Genomic DNA, 27,059 nt, shown 5'->3' with positions numbered 1-27,059 from the left:
AACAGCAGAGCACATACTTTGTACCTGCCCCGCAGCGGACCGAATCAGGTTTTCAGAGTTCGACCTAACCTAACTTAACCTAACCTAGCTATCACTAAAACAGACGTTTTCTTCCACTCCAAACGATCTACTCACCTTCACAAACTGTTTGATGCACTCGTTGCCGTGCTCCCTCAAAAACGACTGCAACGTCTCCATGCCCTGTGCCGACAGCAGCCGATATCCATTATTATTGTTATTGCCACCGCCGGGATCATTGTTATTATTGTTATTGTTATTGACGTTGCCGTTACCGAGAGCGAAAAACATTTTAGGGCGCTCCATCACACACGAGCCTCACGGTTTTATCGCTCAGATGAAGTTGAGAGTTTTATTATGAGTTACGCAACATTTTCGGGGGTCTCATAGCGTCCTCCCCGATGACGGTCAACTCCTCGACTTCTTTATTACTTTTAATTAACTTTCACTGAGCACTGAAGTTTCGTTTAATGGAAGCGACACGAGAACCCTCGAGAACGACAGAAGAGGTCGGGGTTACTTTTTTATCAAAGGGGCAGAGAGTCCGATATTTTTTTCATGTTCTTTTCCAGGACGAAGGTTGAATTTGACAGGATACTTAGCTGGAAATTGAGAGAAGGCCTTGGGTGAAATTGTGGGGGTCGCATTCACTGGTTTCTTTCTCATTAAATTACCTATTTTCATTCGAAAAGATATGAAATATCACGGTCTCCCTAGCTAAGGGTAATTTCACGGAAAATGCGTTTATATAATTCGCAGTTGTTTTGCCAACCAGAATTTAAAAAAAATTGTATCAGGTACACGAAAGGGTATTTCATCGACAGTATTCTGAACGTAGTAGTGACAAATTTTGTTTCAGTTATACCACTATTTCAAAATAAATACACCGTTGCACTAATTGGCTAGTTCCCGTACGTTCATCGGGGCTATCTCCCCTATTTTTGTCAAACTTTCTAGATGTTTGTAATTGCTCACTCCAGAATCACTCGTAGATATTTAACCGCCCCTGATAATTGTATCTCGTCACTTCGGGGTTTTATAGGTCCCAGTCGTTCTACTTGTCTTTTCGGTGAATGCCATTATAGTTCATTTGTACTGGCTTACCGTCAGTCCCCTTACATATTAGATTTTCAAAAGACCCGATCATTGACTGTCTTGAAATTGTGGTTTTTATACAATTCATTCATTTCCAATGCTTTCAACAAATTCATATCCCTTCCCTCATTGCACATATGGAGAATTTTTATGTTTTTTCATTAATTGTGTGATTTGTTTCTTGTAGACGTACACATATGGCTGGTTTTTTATCTGATAACACGACACCTTATATAGTTTAGAATCCATTGGTATTTGGACCAATTCACAGATGGTGTTTTTGGATCAAAAGTCAGTAATTTCGATATGTTACAGAAGTTAAATAATTATGGTTTTAACATGTAACTTGAATTCCTCGCTGTACTCGCGGTAGCTTCTGATTGGTCGACTGGATGACGCTGAAAGTGAAGACGACTACGTCATACGTGTCTCTTCTGAAACACCAAAGACCTTGAAGTGGGCTTTGAAGGTCGAAGGATTTTGAGCTAGAACTCCCCTAGTTATATCACTACGGCCCTATTTGAAGAAAAAGAGTGTTGTGGGGGCAAGACATCCCTCGAAGACACCCCATGTAATATGTTAGTAATATGTTTTCAAAGACATATCAAATTGACATTTTGAACCTCAATGATGAAGTCAGCAGGTAGGTACTCAACTAGAATCAAAGTAATACCGTTGATAGTCAAGAAGCTTTCCACCTTGCTGCATTTACAAGTTTTACCCAAAAACCAATTCGGTGCATACTATACTCAAACTATGTTTAGCAATGATACTGTCAAAACCAAGAGGAAGCCAAGAATTCTGTTCTATTTCATAAACATCTTCATTTATTCGAAAATAATATGGACCCATTAGAAGTCTTTGATGTTTGGGAATTATTGGGTCAAGTATTTTATATTTCCCTCGCCCAATTAGCGTTGTGAGTATTTTACTGGTTGTAAAAGTTTTGAAGTTTCAGACTGTGGTGGCAAACGTTGATATCCAAACGTTAATCACCTCAAACGTTAAACACTGCAAACGTTGATCGTTGCACGTCGATCTTGCGAATAAAGAGCTATAGAGATATTTCTAATTCAAAGAAGTTACAAATAAGTTCGCAGGGGACTTGATAGCCTTAGTGTACTAGCCAACCAATACCACATGAAAAAAAAATTTGTTTCGTTTGGTATCGGAAATAAAAATGAAATTACTCTTTGGGAACTTAGAATCTCACTTTTCTAATGAGTTTTCTCACTATCATTAAGATAGAGGACTACGTTTTTTGTCGCATCTTGACCGAAACAACCCAATCAATATCGTGTCTTGGAGACAGCGGTTGGTTGAAACCACTAGAAAGAAAAAGTTTTCTGAAGGTTCACAAGCAATTTCCGACTCAACTACCTTCAAGAACGAAAAGCTAAAAAGTAACGAGGAGATTCTCAATCATACCGCCATATATCAAGCGCCAAATATGTCGCCCACTTTATATGTAATATGCAGCATTAGCAAATGTAAGAAGCACAACAACACAATATCCATCCTGATGGAATTACCAAAGTTTCGTTCGCATATGCCGCGAAATTTATGATGAATCGCACCGGCTCTGTGTAAGCAAAGTTTGCTTGCGGTTGCCGCAAACGATGTTTTCGTTTTTTATGCGAGAAATACCGAGGCGACGATTTTGCTATTCAAAGCAGACTTGAATGGATGTCTTGTTATGAAAACGACCCGACGTCGCACCATCTGGATGAGGCGACATTAAGTTTTAACGACAACGATGACTGTAAGAGGAAAACGAATTCCTGGAAAGTATGCAAACTAGCTCTACCTGGTATAAGTACAGTGATATCAACATGTTTTTGTAACAAAGGGACTGAAGGCGTTTGAAAATCCTTCAAGTTCCAGGAACTTTTGTGTCGTTTGGTTTTCCTCCATTATAATTATGACTAATAACCAGTCCGTGCAAAGCTTATTGTTAAATCATCTTGAAATGGAACTTTTAACAGGCGATGATCGACTGTATTGCCAAACATGCGCCAAACTAACTGTCTGTTATAAGAAAACAAGTATAGCTGAGGCACCAGTCAATCTAATAACACTGATGATCTTCAAACATGACTCAACCACTGATGGAAGCACCAAACTCTTACGAAGGTTCGAAATAGATGAACACTTCAATCTAGCAGACCACTGTCATAATCTTCATGCAGTCATTGCTCACTGTGGTTCTGGCGTTGAATCTGGTTATTATTACGCCATGGTCAAAGACGAAATGGACTGGTTTAAGTTTGACGATGTTCTGGTGATGTATTGAATTTATTGAAGCCTCTGAAGACATCCTACATTTTGTTTTATGAAAGAGATCAAGATCTTCAGATATTGTGATGCTACAAGTTTTTTCGGGTGTTCCTGCAACTGAAAAAGCAAATGCTAAACTGAAATTAATCAAGTCATTGTTGTTGTTTTATAATTTCATGATTTGTATTTTGGAAGTGTTGTTATTGAAATATTATAAGCTATATAATTATGCATCCAATCTGCAAACTTGAAACATAAATAACGATTCTTGCTGTTGCATTGTATTACTCATAAATCCACCTTCTCTGCTCATATTTTTGTTCTTCTTTCATGATTTATCCTTTGGAAAGAAGGCATTTTGGTAATAAAGAAAGTAAAACTCATGCATTATCAAACTGTTCGATGTTTCCGGGGTTATTAGTCGTGGTCTGCAGGTTTTTATACCTGACGTTGCGTCTGCTACTGAGGCAGTCATTATCAAAGGCGATGCGACATCGGTCGAACTGATCTACCTCGCTGCGATGCTCGAACCGTAAATGGTCCTGGTGCCTTTGTACTTAATTATAATGGGACTAAGTGTCGATCCGTGCTGTACCTGATTGGTACGACTCTTCTTGTACCTTGTACCTGATTGGTACGACCCTTCTTCATTTCAGTGTCATCATTTTTCGGGTTTGAAGATCGTCTACTTTTGGAATTTCTTCCTGACGTTTCGCTGGCATGAGTGAACATCTTCTTCAGACGTTTATTCATCCTGAGTTTATCTCCGATGGCTAGATATGTTGACTCGGGTAGTTTGGTGTGCCAATACCTGTACCTAGATCAAGTAAATTGCGTAAAGTGTGTTTTGGTGACTCAGGTAGTCTGGTCTGTAACCGGATCAGGCAAATGGTGAATAACAATCAAGTGTGTTTTGGTGACTCAGGTAGTCTGGTCTGTAACCGGATCAGGTAGATGGTGAATAACAATCAACGTCTACCTGCCGTCATGTTGTTTGCTATTCTTGAACTTCTAAGTTTTCATTATGATCTCCTACCACGTAGTAACGGCTACATCCATCAATTTATTCTAAGAATGGGATTCGGTTGAGGTTCACAGTCTACAGTTTCTTTCACACTCCTTCATGTTTTCATGGATCTTTTGGTGGTTACAATGTATACCTTCCCATAAGTGCACAGCATGCCATAAACCTCTGCTGCTGATAGTGGGTCTATTTTGTCTTTAGCCGACGTGAGGCTTTGTTGTATATTCTTGGTGGGTTTGAAAACCGTTTAAATGTTATGTTACCCCAAAAAGATTTCCAATTCAATCTATGACACTAGGGATATATGGTAGATACTCACGGGCAACCATCTGAGCCTCCCCCCTTTTGAACCATGGAACGTTTCAGTTTCGTGGCCTTCGTGGCTTGATCTGGAGTACACTTTATCCATTCCATCCCAAGGTTACTTGGAGTTGGTCCAATTGTTCCTCTAGATGCTCTGGTTCAAGCCCGTTCAGTTAGAGTAGAGATGACTCCTCTCTTTTGACTAGGATGGTGGATTGATAATGCGAGCATAGCGGCAACTTCTGTTATGTTCTGTCAAGCACGTTCAAACGCTTCTTTTTGTGATTCCGATATAGAACGAACCACCACTACACGGTACTCGGTATATTCTTGGGATACTTAATGGATCCCTGGAGTATACTCTATTTCAATTCTCTTTACAACATTGGTCTACTTTTGGAATTCTGGCCTGCCTTTCGTGTGAAATTGGCTGTTTTATGTTCTTCTCAACACACTGCTAACAAACTACGAACATCATAATTTTCGAGCCGGTTTCGATAAAAATTTCATTCAAAACACACTTCAATTTATTTCAATGTTCAAAATGTTCTTCCCCATCCACTTCCTGACAACAAAGAAGTGTGTTTTCGTTTATTCTGTCCTATTAAAGAAGACTAAAAAGAATGCCTTTTTATGTAAACAAAAGTTAAGAAGGAAGCCACACTGTACTCATTTATATAATTGCTTTATGACTGTTTACAATCCATCCAATTAGGGAAAAAAGTATAATACTAAAATTTATTACCCAACCCTGCCAAAGACGATGAGTTAGTTCTCCAATTACGATGTCAAGTAATTATGATACTGATGCTACAGATTCAATCCCAAATTAGAGTCAATAAAATTTCCCACGCCTCGAATCATTAGAATGAAAAAGAAAATCCCACGATTTTGCTAGAAAATTGAGCTACTGATATATTGCTCAATTGATTAATCGTAAAGCAGTAGTAAAGTTACGTCACTGATTAATATACGATGAATCTGAAGATGATTTTTGGTGAGAAAAAGAAACAGTGACCGGTGTTAAAATCAGAAGTCTATTATTTATTGTCGAAACAAAACGTTTTAATGTCAATGTTCAAGTTTGTTTTTAGGTTAACTGTATTTATATGTCTCTGTTGCTGAAGTATGGAAGATAAAAACGCCACAAAAAATTATCCTATAGTACATCGATGTACTTACACAACCCAAAATGCAACATACAAATTGTATGTGAATAGAAAACGTTAACATAGCCTTGCAATGCCAAGAAAAAACTTATATAAATGAAATAATTGTTATCGCGAGGATCATTTCATTGATGTAAAGACATCATATTCATTTCAAAGTAATAAAGAAATTATAAGGTGGACAAAGTTTATTCATTACCCAAACATACCAATACACCCAAATATATGGCTTCAATTTTATTTCACACTACTGCAAATGATTAAATTTAAATAACTGGACCTCATTACATTTTATAAAAAACCTCTGTCCTAAATTTTATTGAAGTTTTCCATAACTACAAGCCGATCCCGTGCCTGTCTTAACAAAACTTTCATGGGCTGAACACACCTTCATTCAAACACCCCCACATATCTCGTGACGTCACACTAGCTTTCGATGATCGCGCAGTTTTAAAGTCGCGTATCTTGATAACGATAAATGCTATCGATTCAACATTTTTGCCACTGAATTCTGGATGGCAAGTTCTATCAAAATATTTTTAAAAATACACAAAATTAGATCCGACTGAACGACTCTATCAATGAAATTCATCGGTGGCAGCTTAGAAATTAGTTATTTGACAGTCTTTGAAAAAAATGTAAGTTATTTGTTAAAGCTATCGTCGGACAATTTTTCTTAAAATGAGGCATCATAAAAAGAAACCCAACCCGACCAGAATTTACAGGATTTTTTTTTATTTTTGGTGTTGGGAAAAAACTGCAGTTATATTCACCACTAGAAGAGACTGTTTATTATGCAGAATTTCGTTGTGTTCTTGCGACGGCGCAGACAAAATAATTGAAGCTGTCATATTCTTTCTCTGGATAATATGCCCTATAAAATTTTCTCCTAGATATGTAGAAATGGATATTTTTTATTGACCACCTTAAGAAAAATATAAAAATTATAATGAAGTGAATTGAAGGGTTTTTTTTTTTTAATGAAGTATTTTATACTTTTCGAAACTCCTTTTACAGCTGTCAAAAATGTTCGAAAATGAAGCAAACCACAGAAAAAAATGCAGGTATTATAGATTTTTTCCAAATCTGAAGAGGGATGCAGATTTTAGCATACGAAACATTAGGATAAGTATCTATATAACGTCTTTCTCTTCATGAAAAATACTTTAAATTTAAGCAGTAATTGATCAGTTGTACTGAAAAGTTTACCTTTTCTACAGCTGCATGAAATTTTCCAATATGATGTTGATTTTTTCAGATTGTGAAAAGTGAAAATACCCAAAAAAAGTCAATAAAAACCTCTACAAAAAATGAATTTCGTTCAGATAAAATAAAATAAATTTTTTCTATTAAATCTAATGACATTTTAGTATAAGCATTTTCGGTTGGAATGTATCATCATACAGTCCATATTTAAATTTGTTCATAATGTAGGTATTATTCATTGGTTGATTTCCTTAATGACAATTTATGATATTCCTAAAAAATTAAAACAATTTGAAATTAATCTACAAAAAAATTCAAGAATTGAAACGTTCAACAAATATCAAGATATATTAACAAAGAATTGAAAAACTCACGCCGTAAATCAACGAAAATCTATGTCATAAATGTCAACTCAAAATCAGCTACGGAAAATGAAATAGAATGAGTGCCCTCTTTGCGACATCGTCAAAATGAAATTATATCCATCTCACTAGGTGAATGAGAACTTTAACTGGAACTATAAAACGATTCTACGAAATAATTTATGACGCATATTAAACTGCAAATGTCCTCCGTAGTTGAATTTTATTGATCATAAACTATGGAGATAGTGGATACCACTTTTTTTGTATTAGTTGTTACGAAACAGCTTTTTAGCCAAATGGAAATAGTGAATTGAATATATTGAAATAAGCGAGCGTAACCAGGGAAAATTACTGAATTAAAGTAAAATCAACATGCCTTGTATAGACTTATGAGTGTTTATCAGTGATACAATGTAGAAATATAGAGGGGGTGAAAAAGAGGATTCGGTTTGGTTAGGTTACGTCCAAAATTCTACCCTCCACCCCAACCCGCAAGGGTTTATTGTGGCTCCCGCTCGTCCTATAAGGACATTTTGAAAATGTCCTTATAGGACGAAACTGCAGTAACGTTAGTTAAAAATAAAAGTGGTAAAAAACATAGAAAGTTTAATTTCTCTTTTCTTCATTATGATTTCCTACCACGTCGTAACGGCTACATCCATCAATTAATTGATTAATTAATCATCTTCAGCATGAACGAGTCTCTGTGATCAGCTGTGATAGCGTCATGGCAACAGAATTCAGAGTGGGGACGGAGTGAGAGAGTAATAGATAGAAACTCGGAGAGGGAAATATAGGTATCACACAGATGCACGCATTAAACTTTATCGACGAATTTTTGTTATTTCGGCTTGCGTAAATCGTCAGATTATATATTTTTCGTTATCCTTGAATTACTTCCTTCAAAATGAAAAAAATTAGCCACGCTCGAGAATGTCGAAATGACGTTCTTTTTTACAACTTTGCTGCCCTCCCCTTTCTTTACGTCACTCTCAAGTTGTCAGATTACTGGAATATACACTTTTTAGCAGGTAATTAACTCACCCTACCTTAATCTGACGCGCTCTAGAATTTCTTATGATAATTTTTTTTTACCAATCTGATCCTTTATCCCTCACACGCGGCCTTATATTTGGAGGAGGTACTTAACCGGGTACAAGGTATCCTCCTGTATATAGTTAATCACGAAATCCCCGCTTGGGCTTCCATATTACTATACAAGTATAACAACTGATATGCTTGACACATATTTGGTATTTATGTTTTTGTAGGTTAGCCTGAGTAACATTTGTGCCTACAGTAAATTTCATAATAACATTCATGTATATATTCGTTAATAATATTCATTTTTATCATCTATTCTGTTGTTTTTTTGAGGATTGAACTCGGGATAAGATAAGACGAAGTTGATGTTTTCAGTTTATTTTTTCGTAGCCCATACTAAGATTTTGATTAAAAAAAACCGGCATGACATGACTGTTTTTTTTTCCTTGACTTTTTACAAAATATACAATAATTATCAACTTTTAGCCGGTGTATAAACATCGTGTGAACTATTTTTTCTAATAAAAGCACTCTTATAAACACTAAAATCAGAGCAGTGTCTTTCGAAGTGGGTTTCGTCAACCTAATTAGCATCATCATGAGATCAGAAAAACTCCTGATGATGCTAACTAACTTGCTTAGCGAAACGCGGGAGACTCTGCATCAATTCTGCTGTGAAAAAAATGTGCTCAATAGATTTATTTCGTTACAGTAATAGTGCCATATTCAGTTTTCAAATATAAAGTAAAAAGCTCGCTATCGAATGAAAACTCAACCGCTTGGTATATTTTTTGAGGATAACCCGAAAACACCTGAAAGAACATGAAAAAAACCTGCGGCAAATTTCTCCAGAGCGGAATTCGGTCAATTTTCCTCGAACAGAAAAAAAACATCCCTCACACCGAAAACCAATCATCTCCACTCGAGCAAAAAACTCCCGATCAACATAACCGCCACATAACCCCAAAACGGACAGAAAACCAATTTCTCTCGTGAGACTTCGTGCGTACGTAAAACGGGCGCGCGAGTCGTCCTCTCGAAAACGTCGGACCGGCACGCGACGCCGACGCTAACTTACTGAGAAGGCGTCGGGACGCTTCACCGTCGACGGAGGTCCGGGCCGAACGGCGCAAGCCGAATAATTAACGGCCTAAGGTATGCCTTCGGCCTGCGACCGAATAATTTTCAATTGTCAATACGAACAGAAATAATAGTTGAGATCGATGCCGATTCGATTGTGTAAGATGGAGAGATAGTCGAGGAGCTTTTTTAGTCCAATCATTGGAAGTAGAATGAGTTTATGCCATACTAAATATAAATATATACGTGCGTGATTGCTGCTAATCATAGAGTAGTATAGGGCGAACCCCCGGCCGGTACCGCCGCAACCGTTATGTCCCTGCATTTTGAGTCTGTAATATCTTCGAGAATATTCATTTGGATTACATGCTGTAAAGGACCATATTGGTCTATATTAAATGCATAATGTATTTAAGATCCTCAATTGGATAAGGTTAATGCTGTATTGCTTAAAGTCGCTTCGTAAATGAGCCATTATTTCTCGAGGATGAAAAATTGTTACTATGGGTTATCTCTATACCATCACGGACTTTTTTATAGACCTTTCAAGGGGTACAATACTGCAAGTGTTTGCAATGTGAGCGCCAAAAAATGCGTTTATTCATGACATCACATTAGAAAGCTCTAAAATGATGTTTCTCTAATATATTATGCATGTTATATACATGTAAACCTTCCTCTTGAATCACTCTATCTATGAAAAAACTCGCATCAAAATCCGTTGCGTAGTTTTAAAGATCTGACCATACATAGGGACGGACAGCGGGAAGCGATTTTATTTCATAATATGTACGAGGTTGCCTTTTATATTTCGGAATTAGAGGACAAAAACAAATATTAATTGTAGAAACTCAATTTATTGTCTTTCAAAATATTTCCCATGAAAATCTATACACTTTTGCATGCATTTGCACCAATTGTCGAAGCACTTTTGCCACTCTAATTGAGGTATCTCTAAAACATGCATTTTGAATGCAGCAACAGCTTCTTCAGGTGTCGAAAAACGTTGACCTCTCAGTTTGTTTTTTACTTGCGGCAATAAAAAGAAGTCATTCGGTGCCAAGTCAGTCCGATACGGCGGATCGTCTTCGGCGGTTGGTTTTCCTGATTTCTTGGAAGACAACTGGCAAACAAATGGTTGTTTACTACTCAGAAATGACTGTTCTACGTTGTTCTAGTGGAACGGTTGCAACATGTCCAGTTTTTTTTTAAAAACAGGCGACCATTTGCTTGGAAGTGGTTCGTGCGCGAACAACTCTTGTTGTATTTGGCTCATCGTGAAACACCCATACAGTCGACTGCTGTAAATCCACGATTCATCACCGGTCACGATGTCATAGACGTGTTTCGAAGCACTGCGATCGTATTTTTTGAGCATTTCATTTGACCGATCGACACGAGCCTTTTTTTTTGAGCGATTGACAAATTGTGTGATTCAACGCGAACAATTTCTTTTGACAGTCAAATGTTTATGCAATATTGAATGTATGCTGGTCCCACTAATGCCTAAGGTTGTCTCAATCTGACGATAGGTCACATGACGATCTTGCAATATCTTGCCAGATTGCAACTAGGATTGCCAAATCCTATCGTAGTAATAGTGATAGTTTTGTCAAATAGCACCGGTTCGTACAACAATTTTTATTCATCTTCTGCTTACCCTCAATTTCAAAATCGACCTTGTACCGATGATTGATTTTACCCTGCAGGCAGATGCAACCCTTTCTCAGGGGTGACGAAACAATTTGTTTGGACTCTGGTTTCCAACATATTGAAAGAGTTTGAAAAGTAGCTTAAAAAATTTGGTGAGTTTATGATGCTTGTAAATCTACTACAAACTGAGTAATGGCTTGTCAAAAGTAAGTTCTAATTCTTCAAAGACCAAAGTTGAGAGTTTCAACGTGAACAAAAAAAAACCGCATTTTCGTGGAACACCTAAAAACCGATTTTTGTGTTTGAAAAAACCTTCATTTTCATTTTTTGTACCCAGGAATACATGTGATTTGTTTTCAGTGCACAACCCTGTATATTGTATATGCTCGAATTTGAAAACATCACGATTGCAGTTTGAACAGGGATATAATATAATTTGTTGTTGGGATGAAAACACTATACCGATTTGACGATAAACATGCAATTAGAGAATTGTTACCACGAACAATGCGTAATTATGAACAGGAAAGATGCCTTGGGAAAGCGCGACAAATTTTGTTATTGGAAAATTATCGAACAGAATAATATCATTACAGGACTCTGTACCAAGTTTTACGTGATTTTACGTGAATGTTGAAATTCTGCAGGCTAAGTACATTCGATTTGCGATTTTTTTATGCTGTAGGGCGTCCCCCTAGACGCCCCAGCTCATCAACAACAAATGAAAATGTTGAAGAAGTGAAGAAAATTGTTATGGAGAATCGACGATTCACTATTAAAGAAGTTATTGTTGATAAATTGGGTAGAAACTTTTGATCAAAATTTCGAAAGAGACTTACATAATTGGGTGCAAATTTTGTTAGGGTGCCATTCCAAAAATCGAAGTGGAAAATAATTTTTCAAAACATGATAACATGAAGTCCACGATGTTCTTAGGAGAACATTTCGTTTCTGCAACTCTTCTCATGATGAAACTATCTCATTATCAACTGAATACTGGGACACACTATATAAAAATATAATATGTGACATTATTTACGGTGAAATGGAGACTCTAACATAGTGAAAATTTTCTGAGGGTACCATTAAAAAAAACTGCTGTGGTTTCTCATGAAATTCAAGGATTACAACTATTTCGAAGGTGACTTCAGAGGGTCCAACGTGTTTCCATTCTGTATTTGGGCACTGTTGCGCTACCCGGTATACAGGGGTGCGCAAAAGTCCGGAATAAAATGAGTTTTTTTTCAACCCCCTATAGCTGCAACCTTCTCCAACTTTTTTTTTCAAATGCAAACCTATGTCGTGTATGGGCTCATTGAAAAGTTCGTAAAAAATGGATTCTGACCATACCCTTTATTTTTTTTTGTGGTTACAACGAAATGAGAAAAAACTCTTTTGAAAAGTTATAAATACCTAACTCTACGGGTGAATTAACGTAACAGATGCTGAAATTGGCCTCCACCCTCTAATTGGCAGGCTCCTAGGCGATGGTAAAACCCGTCTACGGAATTCCGAATGACCTCAGCCGGTATGTTATGTGATTCCACTCTAATTCTGCTTTTTAGAGCTTCAATATTAGCCGGCTTATTTTGATAAATCTTGTCTTTCATATATCCCCAATAAAAATAATCTAATGGCGTTAAGTCTGGGGATCTTGGCGGACATTCAATTGTACCACGTCGTCCAATCCAGCGTCTTGTAAATATGTCATCGAGATATTCTGTGACATTAATACCAAAATGTGGGGGAGCGCCGTCCTGTTGGAACCAAAGTGTTTCAGTGGGGATATCTGGATCTGCTTCATTGGGAAACATAACAGCTAAAGCAGGGACTAATTCGAAGCGTAAAAAGTCTAAGTAGCGTGCAGCTGTAAGGTTTCCCTGCCCATACATTTACTTTCTGAGGACGCTGCGTACGAGCTTCGCATATCCAGTGTGGGTTTTCCTGATTCCAGAATCGATAGTTGTGCCTGTTAACTACTCCATGTTAATAAAAAGTAGCTTCGTCCGAAGAGAGCATGTTGAGTGGAAACCCATTATTCTCGTCACATCGCCTCATTATTTCCTCACAAAATTGCAAACGCCTGTCATAGTCATCTTCCCAGAGCTCTTGGGCAAGACATACCTTATATAGGTGGTATTTTTCTGTTTTCAAAAACCTCCCAATCGTACATCTAGACGCAGGATTGTTTTGGGCTAACGAAACCGTTGACAAATGTGAATCTTCCTGCAGTGTCCAATTTTTTATCTTCGTCTAAAACATGTGGCCGGCCACTTCTGAGCAAGTCCTTCACTGTACCATGTTCTTCAAATTTGTGTAAGATCTTACTCGCAGTGGCCTGGGAAATGTGATTTTCCGGATATTTTGCATTAAAGTACACACTTTACTTTGACTCCGCATTCTATCCCCACATCCCAACAATATCAATACGCTGCCTCTCTGACAATACCATTTTTGTTTAGCAAATTAAAAAAGAACACTTTGAAGGTACCCAATTAATAAACTAAACATACATATTTTCAATTTCACCCAGAAATGCCACAATTTTAAAATTGAGTCAAGACAATGTTCTTATCAGGGCATTCATTTTGGTACAAAAAATGCAACAACCTTTTTCTCTTTTTGAGGTACACTGGTCAACAATTGCTTAGGACGGAACTAATTTTATGTGTAAGTTTTTGGTGAAAAAATAAAATCCACAGAATGTTGATGCTACATTACATTATCACTTTCACACATTAATCAATAAAATTTGTTGTGGTGCCTGGCCCGGTTGGTCTGTTCTTAAAATTTGTAAACTTTTAAAAAGTAGGTTCTGGTGATCCACAGCAATGTACATCATCACCACTTATTTGTTTTTTGCAACGTTAATTCACCCGTAGATAGCACTAAGTAGGTATTTCTAACTTTTTTGGTTTTAAAAGAGTTTTTTTCTCATTTCGTGTTAACCGCATGAGTAAAAAAAAAATAAAAGGTATGGTCAGCTTTTCAATGAGCCCATACACGACATAGGTTTGCATTTGAAAAAAAAAGTTGGGGAGGGTTGCAGCTGAGGGGTTGAAAAATTGCCAAAAAATGCGTACAACGTGAAACCAACTGACGTGTTTCAGCGTTTTTTTCCTAAAATACTGGTTAGAAAGATATTAATTTCATTCCGGACTTTTGCGCACCCCTGTATACAGATACACACCAGACCTTCGTTAATTTTTCTCCAATAAACATTCAGGCAACATTCCCTGACCCATTACCCTTCAGGTCTGTGCGTTAAATACATTTCTTGATCCCCTCGAAGCCCCCTCCGGAATTTCCTCACGAGACTCAAGTCCAATCCAAACAATGAGCCAACGACCCTTAAAACTTTCCCTCGAGTTGACCGCAACCCTGCAAGCCCATCGCCGCGAAGTTATGGCAATCGAATTACACAACAAACGCAACGATGCCCTCGCCAGAGGGAACCACAAGACGAAGGAATCGGAGAGACGAATGAAATTATCGCCCAAATAACTTTCTCGGCTTTTCCCAGTCTCTGAAATTGAAACTTTCGAACGTTGAATTTAATTTGGATATAAAGCAGTCGAATAAATGCGGACAAGGCGACTACTTTAGGGAATATATATATATATATATATATATATATATATATATATATATATATATATATATATATCTCGCCTGAAACCAACCCTGTGGAAAAGATATGTAGACGACATATTCATCATCTGGCCCCACGGAAAACAAGAACTAGACCGGTTTGTGACCTACCTGAACAACATCCATCCCCGCATCCAGTTCACTACCGAAAGAGAGGAGAACAGGCAGCTACCTTTCCTAGACCTACTTATAACACGAAAACCAACTGGCAACTTGGGTCATACAGTTTGCCGAAAACCCACACACACCAACCGCTACCTGCAAGCAGCATAACACCACCACCCTACCCAGCTACAATCCGTAGCCAACACATGTCCCGTAGTTTCCGCCTAACAGAACCAACAAACAGGGCAAGAGAATTGAGGGAAACAACAAAGGCTCTGCGACAAAATGGCTATGGACCAAAGATTATTCAAAAAGGTCATCGACAAAGGAGAACCACAAAAACATCCACTAGATCGACAGAAGACTCTCCACACGACAGACAATCTGTGACACTACCTTATATCGAAGGTGTGACCGACAAAATCGGGAGAATACTAAGACGTAAAACATCCGGACAACCTACAAACTGCACAAAACGATATACAGTTGGCTGCCCAGACCGAAAGAGAGAATTTCCATAGAAAACCAAGGAGTGTATAGCATCACATGCGAGGACTGTGGTCAACAATATATCGGTCAGACCAACAGACGTATATCTGTCAGAACCCAGGAGCACAAAAACTCGATAAGAACAAAACAAACTTCCTCTACCCTCTTTCAACATCATCTACAAACAGGTCACAAGATTAATTTTGAGTCCACAAAACAGATAGCACAGGTGCAAAACCCAAGAATTCGACTGGAATCTCTGGATGTAGTCTAAATTTTTTTGATGGTGGTTAATACTTCAGAAAATGTATCCTTCGTTTATCAGCTTGCTTCAAAGTTGGACCACATCAAATCCATTCACCGAAGGAGTAGAGTGAGATAGAACGGCGAGAATATCTGCAATAGCAACTCCATTCTTCCTCAACACGTTCAATGACCAGATCTGTCGGAGGTCGTTCTGCCACTGATCACCGTAAGGGTCATCCCACAGCCACCTTTATAATATAACCCCGATTTGAACATACGACAGTCCAGTATTCAGATGGTGTCAAATGCGTTCTCTGTTTTGATGAAGCTTTGCCCGTATTCCATGCCGATAATATGCAAGTACCTTTACACTACCCTTAAGGCTGAAGAGGATTTACCATAGCAACTCTATGCATTCGTTCATAGACACAATTATTCCACTGAAAATATGTAGTAGGTGGAAAGAACATGGTTCGATCTGCACCAAAGTCTCCTGACCAAAGTATCGTTGTATTTGCTGCAGGATCAAAGTACTTATTTTATCGCTGAAGTGAGATAAGTCCACGATGTGAGATTTTTCTTTTTGTTTGTTTGCAGTAAGTTCATTAGATATTTAGCAAGCAATGGCATTAACAATTGGACGAAGAGGAAGGTTTGACTTAGGAAGGACGTAGATTAGATTATAGATGGGGGGGTTGGTTTTCCTCAGCATCTTTGTAGGATCTCGCTTGAGCATCTTGTGTGTGGCTGGGTCAAGAAGATCGAATATTTTCTGTTGTTAGCCTTAGTGTTCCCATAGAAAGTAAGACAATCTACTTGTCAGCATTACATTTTTTGAGATCTGCACGCTCTTTGGCGCTGATGTTCAATTTCGACGACTTGGCGTACAGAAGGGTACTGCCCAGATATTTCACCACACGGAATATTTTATATTCCTCCGTATTTGCTACAAACTTCTTATGCAGCAACTCCGTATAAATAAATCCCTTTCATCATCGGCCGTCTTTTATCGCGGGCGTCGTCACAACCCTCACTTATAAGGATTTCAAAGGATCCGCAGATGATGGTGTAGTTCTGTCGGCTTACCGTCATAGAACATCAACTCCCGTCTATATCCCCCCAATTGATTGCCGCGGGGATTTCCTAACTTGACATGTTGAGGTTTAGGGGGACAAGTAATAGCCCCGGAGAAGAAGACGGAATCCGCAGCACAAAAACGACAACAGGAACTATGGGCCGACAGAGCAGGTATTTACTTCAGAGGAAAACGATTTTACTGTCGATCGAACGAGTGGTTTGATATTCGAAAAGAGATATACCGAATTGACATTTGAAACCTATCGATTTTGTAAGCTGATATTTAGTCTATACTGGTAAATTCGAATAATCAAAACATATAGCCCAGACGAATTAGACATTCCAGTTGGCATTATTTCCGAACAAGCTGTATTCTTGTACAGCCCTCAAATACGTTGTTATAAATAAAATGTCAAAAGTCCCCATCGATCCCACTTGTGGGTTGTTTTCTATTGGAGGTCAGAGTTGAAATGATTCAGAGAAAATTGGTAGACCGTGAAAAACTTCTACAACAGTGGTTTCTGTACATTTTTACCTAGGAAGCACCTTTCTTGCGTTATCTCAATTACTCAAACTCAAAAATTTGATTTCCAACAATAAACAATTATTGGATAGATAATTGAAATACATATCAAACGAGTTACTGTATCCCGTGGGTTGGGCTACTTATCGGGCGCGTCCCCAGGTGGTGGATACGGGAACGGCCAGGGGACTGGAGGCCCTGTTCGGGAAGCCAATGTGGCTTTACGGACAGGGTCGCCGGACTCCTAGTCAGTGGCAGTAATAAGTAGGGTGAGGAGAACTAAAACTCCTTTTTTTTTGAGCGATTGACAAATCGTGTGGGATCCAACGCGAACAAATTTTTTTGAGAGTAAAATGTTTATACAATATTGAATGTATGCTGGTCCCACTAATGCCTAAGGTTGTCTCAATCTCACGTTACCGTGAGATACCGTCAACAATACCAATCTCGTCTAAGTTTTTCATCACACATTTTTTTGTTTTAATACATTAATGCTTATACTATTAACTCACAGTAACTAAATTATTGATTAGATATTAATTTATCTGGACAAAAATCATTGGTGAAATCTAGAGTCCGTTCATAATTTGTCGATAGCACAAAATGAGGGCCCAAGTCATAAAACGGTCGTAAAACTCGTAAAATCATAGGCGGAGGTTCCTGAGGTGTTTATTCATTAAATATAAAGCTTCAGTTTATATTCGAAACTTGCCTTGAAAGGGTGAAGTTGTTACGAACGAAAATAATTTTTGGTTTAGTACATTTTTTAATCGCATTTAATTTACGGCTCGTTGGTGTTTCGGCGTCTACGGCAGTAATTAACATCTCTAATATTTATTTTGCGAATTTTGTGCAGTGCGTGAGTAACTTTTTTTCATATTCCTACAAACATATACGTACCTTTCGTTCCTGCTTGTTTTGTTTGACTGCTTGCGATGGCTTCGTCATCATCATCAACATCATCAAGTTTTACACCGGTACTGTTGCGTACAGTCAGTAAGTCTGTCTATTCACCAAGAGAGAAGACTATTGTTTTGAACGTTCACGATGCTCTGGTTTCTCAGAATCCCACAAACACTGTTCAGAACATAATCAAGAGTTGTGCCAACATGACGGGCGTAGGGGAGTCAACAATATATAGGTTCCTATCAGAAAGAAAAAAAAAAGGTATAGCTAGCCCAAATACAAACGAATACTTAAAGAGGGGGAGAAAACCTATTGAAATTGATGAATTTGCCAAAAATGTTATTCGAAGGAAAATTCATGATTTTTTTTACAAAAAAGAAATACCCAACTTAAACAAAATTTTACAAGAAGTTATAGACGACCCGGATTTGCCTCATGTCGGACGAACCAAATTGTGGCAAGTTTTAAAAGAATTAAATTTCCGGTGGAAGAAATCAGACCGAAAATCACTTTTGATTGACCGGGAAGAGATAATATGGCGGAGAAGAAAGTATCTAAGATCTATACGAAAATTTCGGGCTGAAGGAAGGCCAATTTACTATAAGGACGAAACGTGGGTAAACGCAGGTCATACTCTCACAAAAATTTGGACAGATAAAAATATATCAAGCTCCAGGCAAGCCTTTATGGAAGGTTGGTCTACTGGTATTTCCCCACCCTCTGGTAAAGGCAGTAGATTAATAGTTTCTCACATTGGCAGTGAAAAAGGATTTGCTAAGCATGGTTTGTTGGAATTTGAATCCAAAAGCACAAAAGACTATCACGAGGAGATGACAGCTGATGTTTTCGAAGAGTATTTTGAGCAGATGATTGAACATATACCACCAAACTCAATTATAGTATTAGATAATGCACCTTATCATTCACGACTAGTTGAAAGACTTCCAACGACTGCGTGGAAGAAACAGGATATCATTGACTGGCTGCGGAATAAGTCCCTGCCTTACGAAGATGGAATGGTTAAAGCAGAACTTTTAAAAATTGCCCGGCAACACAAATCTAAGTTCAAGAAATACGTAGTTGACAAAATGACGGAAAGACGAAACATCACAGTCCTTAGACTTCCACCCTACCACTGCGAATTAAATCCAATTGAACTCATTTGGGCACAAATGAAAAGCTATGTGGCTAGAAAAAATACGTCATATAAAATACAAGCTGTACGTGAATTGTTATATGAGTCTTTACAACATATTACAGAACAAAATTGGCGAGATGCAGTAAGACATGCAATAGAAGAAGAACAAAAAATGTGGGATCTTGACAATATAATTGATGCGACTGTAGAGACACAACCGCTAATTATTAACCTGCAAGACGACTCGGATTCCGAAGATGATCCTGTTTATTTTGAATTTGAATAGTTTTGTAAGTAATCGTAGTTTATATCATTTAAAAATAGGTATTAATTAAATAAATGTATCTTTTACAAATTGCAAGTAACTTATTATTTTTGAATAAAATAAAGAAATTTTTTTAAAATAAAAATACAGTTTACAGTACCTACAGTTTAAGAATATTAATATATTTATTTATTTAAAGTAACTAATGTTTTAATTATATACTCTACGACACTGGTCACTCATTTCCACTCAAAATACCTGCATAATCGGATTAAAAGTTTAATAGCTGTATTGTATTTCTTCAGATACAAGGTGGGTTAGTCGAAAACATCTTAAACTGCCAGTTTTAGTTTGGTTTTGGTTATTATATCATATTAGCTGTCCTCTCTGTATTTCAGTTCTCTAATGAGGGTCAAACTTGCAGTGAGCTATCAACAAATTATGAACGGACTATAATTACTTGTTTTTGAATTGTAAAATTTGGATCAAATCAATAATTAAAAAACAATAGCAATTCTTTCAAACAGTTCGAATTCGACCCCCAAAATTCCTCGACCCGAAAGAATTCGAAATAATGCAAAAATTTGACGAGCATGTTAATTTCGAAACGTTATGATGGTCATCTCCGTTCTGGCCGCGAAAGTTAGCCAAACATCAATCAATCTAGCCGCACAGACGGAGAGTCATAAACGACCGGGGTGATATTAATTGCTTTATTGCCCTAGGTACGAAATTAATCAGCCTACAGCTGAATTGGCAATAACTCATTTGGGAATTGAACTGTATGGTCCAAAGGTTCCCGATTATTCTGCGGAGCGTACACCAAATATCATCCCACATATCCAATTCTATAGGGTCTTCCATTGACAACATCGACAATTGATAACGACCATCTTGTTAAAGCTACATCTGTGAAATGAGTTGTCATTAATTCAGACCGTCTTGCCAAATCACCATTGACGTTCTGTTCTAGCAACGTACCGCGCGATTCGCCCAACATTACTGGAAAAGTTCAATATTTGCATTGGTAGAATCTGTTCCAGACACCCGAGTACTTTCTATATAAAAACATCTCGCACAAATGTTCTGGAGAATTCTCCGATCCATACCATGTGTGAAGTGAGAAACTCTGTTAGTGATAATTTAGATATATTTAGTTGCGAATTGTCAGATATAAAATCCCACTTCCTGAAATAATTGTTTTGTCACCTGTAATAAATATAAAATGTGTAGAGTCTTTATAGTCACTTGTTTGTAGGGTTTGTAGACTTTACAGTCACTTGTTTGTGATGTATTTATTATACTCCGTTATTTCCTGCTCTGTAATTGGGATATGTCCTATAGAGTATTGTATTACAAATAAATAAATAACTGAATAAATTTTACGGTTACCATGATAGTCCTACAAAGAGGCTTATTCGTAATGTGTTGGATAAATATGAGTCCACTGGTTCAGTAATCGATCGACCAACATCTGTACGTCGACGAAACGCAAGATATAACGGAAACATCGCCGCTGTCTGTGAGAGTGTGCAGGATAATCCGAGGAAATCGATTTTGCGTCGCTCACAGGAAATCGGCCTTTCGCTCTACTATTGGATTGCTCAAACTCAGTACAAGACGGACACATGCAGACTTGACTCTGTCAAGTCAATCTGCATGTTCCTCCGAAAAGGACACGTAACAACCAAACTTTCAGTCTTGACTTTCATAGGTGTAATTATGGTGGAAACCATTCTCCTTTGTCCAGAATTCTATCGAATGTCAATGGGACCAATATTGATTTTTTTCACATCTCTCAGAGCTCTCTTAGATATACTCTACGTAATATAGCTTTATAAGACTTTTTTTTGTCACAATTTTATTCAAATTTTCTCTATGTAGGTTGATTGATTAGATATATAAATACTAGAATAGTTAACTTTCTAAGGTTAATATAATGTATAAAAATTGGGGGTTACCCGTTGAATAAATAAATAAATAAATAAAAAGTATTCTGGTCGTCGATAAACAAGCATATAAACTCGTTTATAATAGACTATTTGTAGCATTATTATTGAAATTCCAAGTTCTCATTCATGATGTAGCTCACCCCCATTCAAAAACAAATTATATGGATAATTCCCCTCCATTGTCAGAGCCCGTAGTGACAATAGACGAAAAAACAAACGACACAAGCGATCAGCGTCGTTTTCGAAGAAATCGTGTCTTGCAGGACGTCGACGTTCATTATTTTCAATCTAATCAACGTGGCGGGATCTCGTTTCGTTTCCGTTTTTCGCTTTGTGTGTCGCACCGTGAGATTTCCTTGTCGGAATTACCTCTAACCTAACGGGGATTCATCAAATTAAGGGTGAGATTAAAAAAACACCCTCGAATTTTCAGAGTAAAAACGAAGTTCATTGCGATACAGTTCAGAGGAAATAGATCTCAGTTAGTTCCGACGATTTGCTCTTCAATGGCGCCATGTTTCTTTCCATGATGTCTGAGAACAGAAGAAAGTCGCTAGGGGCCAGATCTGGAGAATACGGTGGATACACAAGGAATTCGAAACCCAATTCATGCAATTTTGCATCGTTTTCATGGATTCATGACACGGTGCATGGTCTTCATGAAACAGCACTTCGTTTTTCTTCAAATGGGTCCGTTTCTGCGCGAGTTCGTCCTTCAATAACGCTATGTCATAGTCGCTTCACCATATGCAGTTCACTCAGATGTACGTTTCGATTCTGGTGTGAAAAGATGGAGCCATGTTTCGTCCATTGTCACATATCAACGCATAAATTCGGGTTTTTTATAGTGGAACAGCTTCAAACACGGCTCAGAATCATCAATTCGTTGTTGTTTTTGGTCAACTGTGAGCACACGCGGCACCCACTTTGAACAGAGCTTTCGCATACCTGAATATTCATGCACGATATGTCCAACGCGTTCCTTTGATATCTTTAGAGCCTCAGCTATCTCGATTGACTTCATTTTGAGGTCACCCAAAATCATTTTCCTGCTGCAAAGTCCGATTACTGTTCATCAAAAAAAAATGATTTATTTCCAACAGGAGTACCCAGTTACTAGAAATGCTATTGTTACAGAGTATATTTGAAATAAATATTAAAAATAATGGAATCTACTGCACATAAAATACAATGGTGATCGTAGTATAACATTTGTGCGTGATGCTGCGCAATAGAATTTCAGATTGTGTCGATCTTCACTTCGTGGTACTAAGAAACTGATCTCGGGTAAAAGAACCGTACTGTCAATATTGTTGTTTAGTAATTTATGCAGAAATTTTATACCAAGGATAATGCTCCTATTTTCCAAAGATGTCATATCAAATCGTGTCAACAAAATGTTATGATCGATGCCTCTCGTAGGGTATTGACCATCAACTTTTAGACATAAGTATTTTAGGAACTTCCTTTGCACGCTCTCATTTGATATTTTTTGGTAGTCATAAACTGGATTCCATAACAAAAAGCCATGTCCTAACTTAGATCTAGCATACGCAAAATATAGCAATTTTAAGGTGGCGATACTTTTGAAGTTTTTGCCATTTCTGTAAATGAATCCAAGCATCCTATTTGCATCAGCAGTAATATTTCTTATGTGTGTTGTAAATGTTAATTTACTGTAATATGTTTTGCAAGAGGTTGCAAAGTCATTAGTAAAAATTAAAAATAAAAGAGGTCCAAGATAAGAACCTTGTGGTACCCCAAATGTAACTACGTCAAGCCAATCCTTGGCTTAAGCAGTATTTTTTTTCGCCCAAAAGCAATGCTTTGACACACGAAATTCCTTCATATCCATTTCTTTCAAACTAACAAAAGTTGCTTCACTCAAAATATTCTATCCCACAAACTAATACTCCGACAACTGTGAAATTTGTACACGTGTCTTTTGAAGGTTAGGGTTAACTGAAAATCTTTTGGATTTAATACAAGTAGCGCCATCTATGGGTTAGCCTACCAACTTTTCAACCTACCTAATAGATAAAGAAGTAAGGACATTACTATGGATCGATATTTTATTTCAGGCAGAAGTGAATGCAGTCTTGCAAACTGCAAACAGTCAGGCAACACTTGGGGCAATGATGGTCTGATAATTAAGATTGGTTTAGTAATGATGTAAAAAACTGAAGAAAGTGAAAGACTGCTTCTATACTGCCTCCAAAGCATTCAAAAATCGCAGATGACGAAAGAACTAATGATTGTGCTGGAAACGCATAATCGACTTCATATAAATTGCCTAAACTACGAAGCTAGATCAAGGAATGGGCCAATAAGAAGCATATATCCGGGAACACACGAAACAATCTTTACAAAAACCGACTGAAAAAAATAAGAACGACTACAAGGAAGCAAGGATCCAAAATAGTTACAGGGCTAAGCAATGAAAACTACCCATCTAGAGAACATCTGAAGCAAATTGGTTGCATACTGAGGCACAGGCATCTCCCCATGTCTTATTTGAATGTAAGGTTCTTTTTGACAGGTGACAATTGAACTTCTAACAAAAAACAGAAAACAAAACTGTTGAAGTATCATGAAAAGAAGACAGGTAAAACACATCGGCCCCAAAAGGCTCTAGAGCTTTCTGAAGACTTGAAATGAGTGAACAAACCAGAGGCCTCCCAAGAAACCAAAAACTAGACATGGTTCTTTCAGAAAAAACATCTCACTATACCAGTTATTTCTAATCCAAATTCCGATTCAATGACAGTTCCGCGGTCAAACTTAGACATAACCTCTCAAGATGAAACTTAAAACACAAAAGTTATTAAATATGTTTTCAGTTACTCCCTGTAGGCAGCTATAGAGAAACATCTGAATCGGGTATTTGGACCACCACCATAAACAGAAAAAAGGGAAGACTTGAACAAATGATTCATGGTGATGTTAGAGTCTGTGGTACCAAACATGCTTTGAAAACCATTATGAAATCGAAGAGAATTACATTAAATCTTCGAGACTAATACATGACAGAAGACTTGTTGGTGCCTTTAAGAGTTTCAAAATAGTAAATTGTGGAGAAAAAATAAAAGTGATCTTCTCTCAACGTTCCTCTATTTGTTATTAGATAAGTTATAATTTCAATTTTTAATCGGTATTTGGGCAGACTTCGATGGATTATCTGTGGCTGTGCTTCGGATCTTTCGTTAAAAATAGACACTCTGGTTCTGCCTTCGCTGACGTTACGGATATTCTTGCTATATTTTCTATGAAAAGCTTCTTAGAGTAGAACCGCTCATAAAAAAACTCAAAATAAATTATTTCGATAGAGCTAATATCTTCATATATTGTTCACGATATGCAGAACTTATTTATCTTCAATGTTTTTTATTGTAAAAAAAAGTAGGCATATGACTTCGGTGTCGAGGTACAACAAAAATGGACTATTTTGCATTTAGATGAAAGCTGATGGGAGGCTGAGCTCGAAGGGTTTATCAAAAGGAGCAAAAGTCGAAAGTATTTCTCACTGTCGATCCGAATGATTTCAATGTGAAAAACACGTGAACCACCGCTACATTCATACGACCTCTGGATTCCTGTTTCTTTTATTACAAACTGCTTCAACTTTGAATGACAGAAAACTTTTATTGGGGGAGCCTTTGAAACGATTTACATATATTCTAGAACTTTGACCGTTGTTATATTTGTCCAAGAGCCAAAACAATATTATAGAAACTTATTTAATAACAAAAACTGTTCATATATAGACTTTTAGATTGTTAATTTCAACTAGGAAATCCCAATCTTTACAAAAATACAATTTTAAAGCTCCAGCTGACACACTTTGGTCCTTCATCACTTTGCTCATCTATAAAGAGTCGATTAAAAATTGTGATGAATAAAGTAGCTCATTATTACTATTCTTAGTGAACTTGCTGCACATATAAATAAAGCCGTGTACAAATAATTAAAAAAAATATCGTAAAATGGTATCATACATAGTACAACTTTTAAGAAACATAATTTTTGAACATACCACAAATACTTAGTATTAAAAAAGTCATAAAAATAACATTTGCGTTGCCTGATATAACTCAATGTTTGTTTATGAAAGTTATTAATATAAATATTGATTCCATTCTCATCAGTATTGGTTAAAATGTTGTATTCGAGAAAACCTATATGAATATGATCCAAGTGGGATCATATTCCGCCTGAAAATGTTAATGTTTTGATTTTCTTGTATTGTGTTCATGTATTTGTGGATTTGATAGATAGATACATTGGTAGATAGATAAACTTTAAAGATTATAAAGTTCCTTACGAGTGTAATGCGTGTCAAATATTAATTTATTAAAAAAATAAATTGTTAGTAAGTTAGTTAGTTACTACGTGGTAGGAAATCATAACGAAGAAAAGAGAATTGAAACTTTATTATTAAAAAACCTCTATGAAAAAAAAACATATCCAAATAGCAGTATAAACTTTCATAGAAATTTATAAATTTGCAAGAAGTTTTAACGTAGCATCGATTTTTCAGTGATATTTGCATGTGTTTGAATATCTGTGAAATTAATAAAAACTGTCGAATTACAATTTAATTTTATGTTGCTATAAAATGATAATGAAAGCCCTTCTTGAAATACTCAGGCACCATCTACCGAAAAACAAATATTTAAAACAAGAGAAAACTCATATTTTGAAATATTTTGGAGTCAGGGAAACTTTTTATGTATTTCATCCAGCAACTCCATGGGGACATTTTTCTTACGTTCCTCAATAAGTTATTAAAGGGGGAAAACCTATATATAATGCGCAGTGAAGTAAAAAAAATTGGAGGCGCCGGGCATCGATCCCGGTACCTCTCGCATGCTAAGCGAGCGCTCTACCATCTGAGCTACGCCCCCTGATGTACATTTACAGACGAAAATACGTAAATGATGTTCTCCGTACTTTCATAAATATAAAATTCAATTTTCTTCTCAACATATTCCAAACATATATGTATTACGTGCTTACTGCCAATATAGAAGAGTAGCCTCTTTCTTCGCAGCTGTTGACAGGTTAAATAAATAGAAAAAGTGTTTTTGTATAATTCAATGTTCATATAAAAGTATTTGTTTAGAAAGAATTTTTCTTTGGTGAAATTCAATGTTTGTATTAAATAAGCCGTTTCGAGAAGGCTTTCCTTCTAGTTTGTCTGAAAATTACTTTTTGCATGATCAACACATATTTGTATAGGGTTGATTTCTGAAATTGATTACATTCTTCCACTCTCTGGAAAAATCCCACATTTTTTTGATAAAAAAAGTAATCACTTCTAAAAATATATTTGGATATGATCTTGAATGTTCAAATTTGTACAATATCGTTTGTTTTTCAATACATAACAGTTACCACAAACTCGAGTCATTTTTTCTCGAAGTTTTTAATAAAAAAAAGTTTTTCATAAACTACTAACGTATAATAGACTTAA

At 36.9% G+C, this 27,059-nt stretch overlaps 1 protein-coding gene and 1 non-coding gene across 16 annotated transcripts in view; both read right to left on the bottom strand.

Annotated features, from left to right (window-relative positions):
• Window positions 1-27,059, bottom strand: part of Liprin-alpha (PTPRF interacting protein alpha) — a 207,501-nt gene that overhangs the window by 153,684 nt on the left and 26,758 nt on the right. The window contains exon 1 of one of the 15 annotated variants that reach the window (XM_023173763.2): window positions 136-592. The exons of the other annotated variants lie outside the window; for them this stretch is intronic. Within the exon in view, the coding sequence (XP_023029531.1) occupies window positions 136-324 (189 nt within the window). The 5' untranslated portion in view covers window positions 325-592. Of the gene's footprint in view, window positions 1-135; window positions 593-27,059 lie in introns of those variants that run through there. 15 annotated transcript variants of the gene reach the window in all.
• On the bottom strand, window positions 26,418-26,490 carry TRNAA-AGC (transfer RNA alanine (anticodon AGC)). The gene has a single exon. It is a non-coding gene; the product is annotated as a tRNA-Ala (tRNA).

Source organism: Leptinotarsa decemlineata, unplaced genomic scaffold (assembly GCF_025532065.1).
Source record: "Leptinotarsa decemlineata unplaced genomic scaffold, Ldec_3_MD MMD2_tig00026361_RagTag_RagTag, whole genome shotgun sequence".
Taxonomy (NCBI): domain Eukaryota; kingdom Metazoa; phylum Arthropoda; class Insecta; order Coleoptera; family Chrysomelidae; genus Leptinotarsa; species Leptinotarsa decemlineata.
This window is presented reverse-complemented; position numbering and strand designations above follow the sequence as displayed.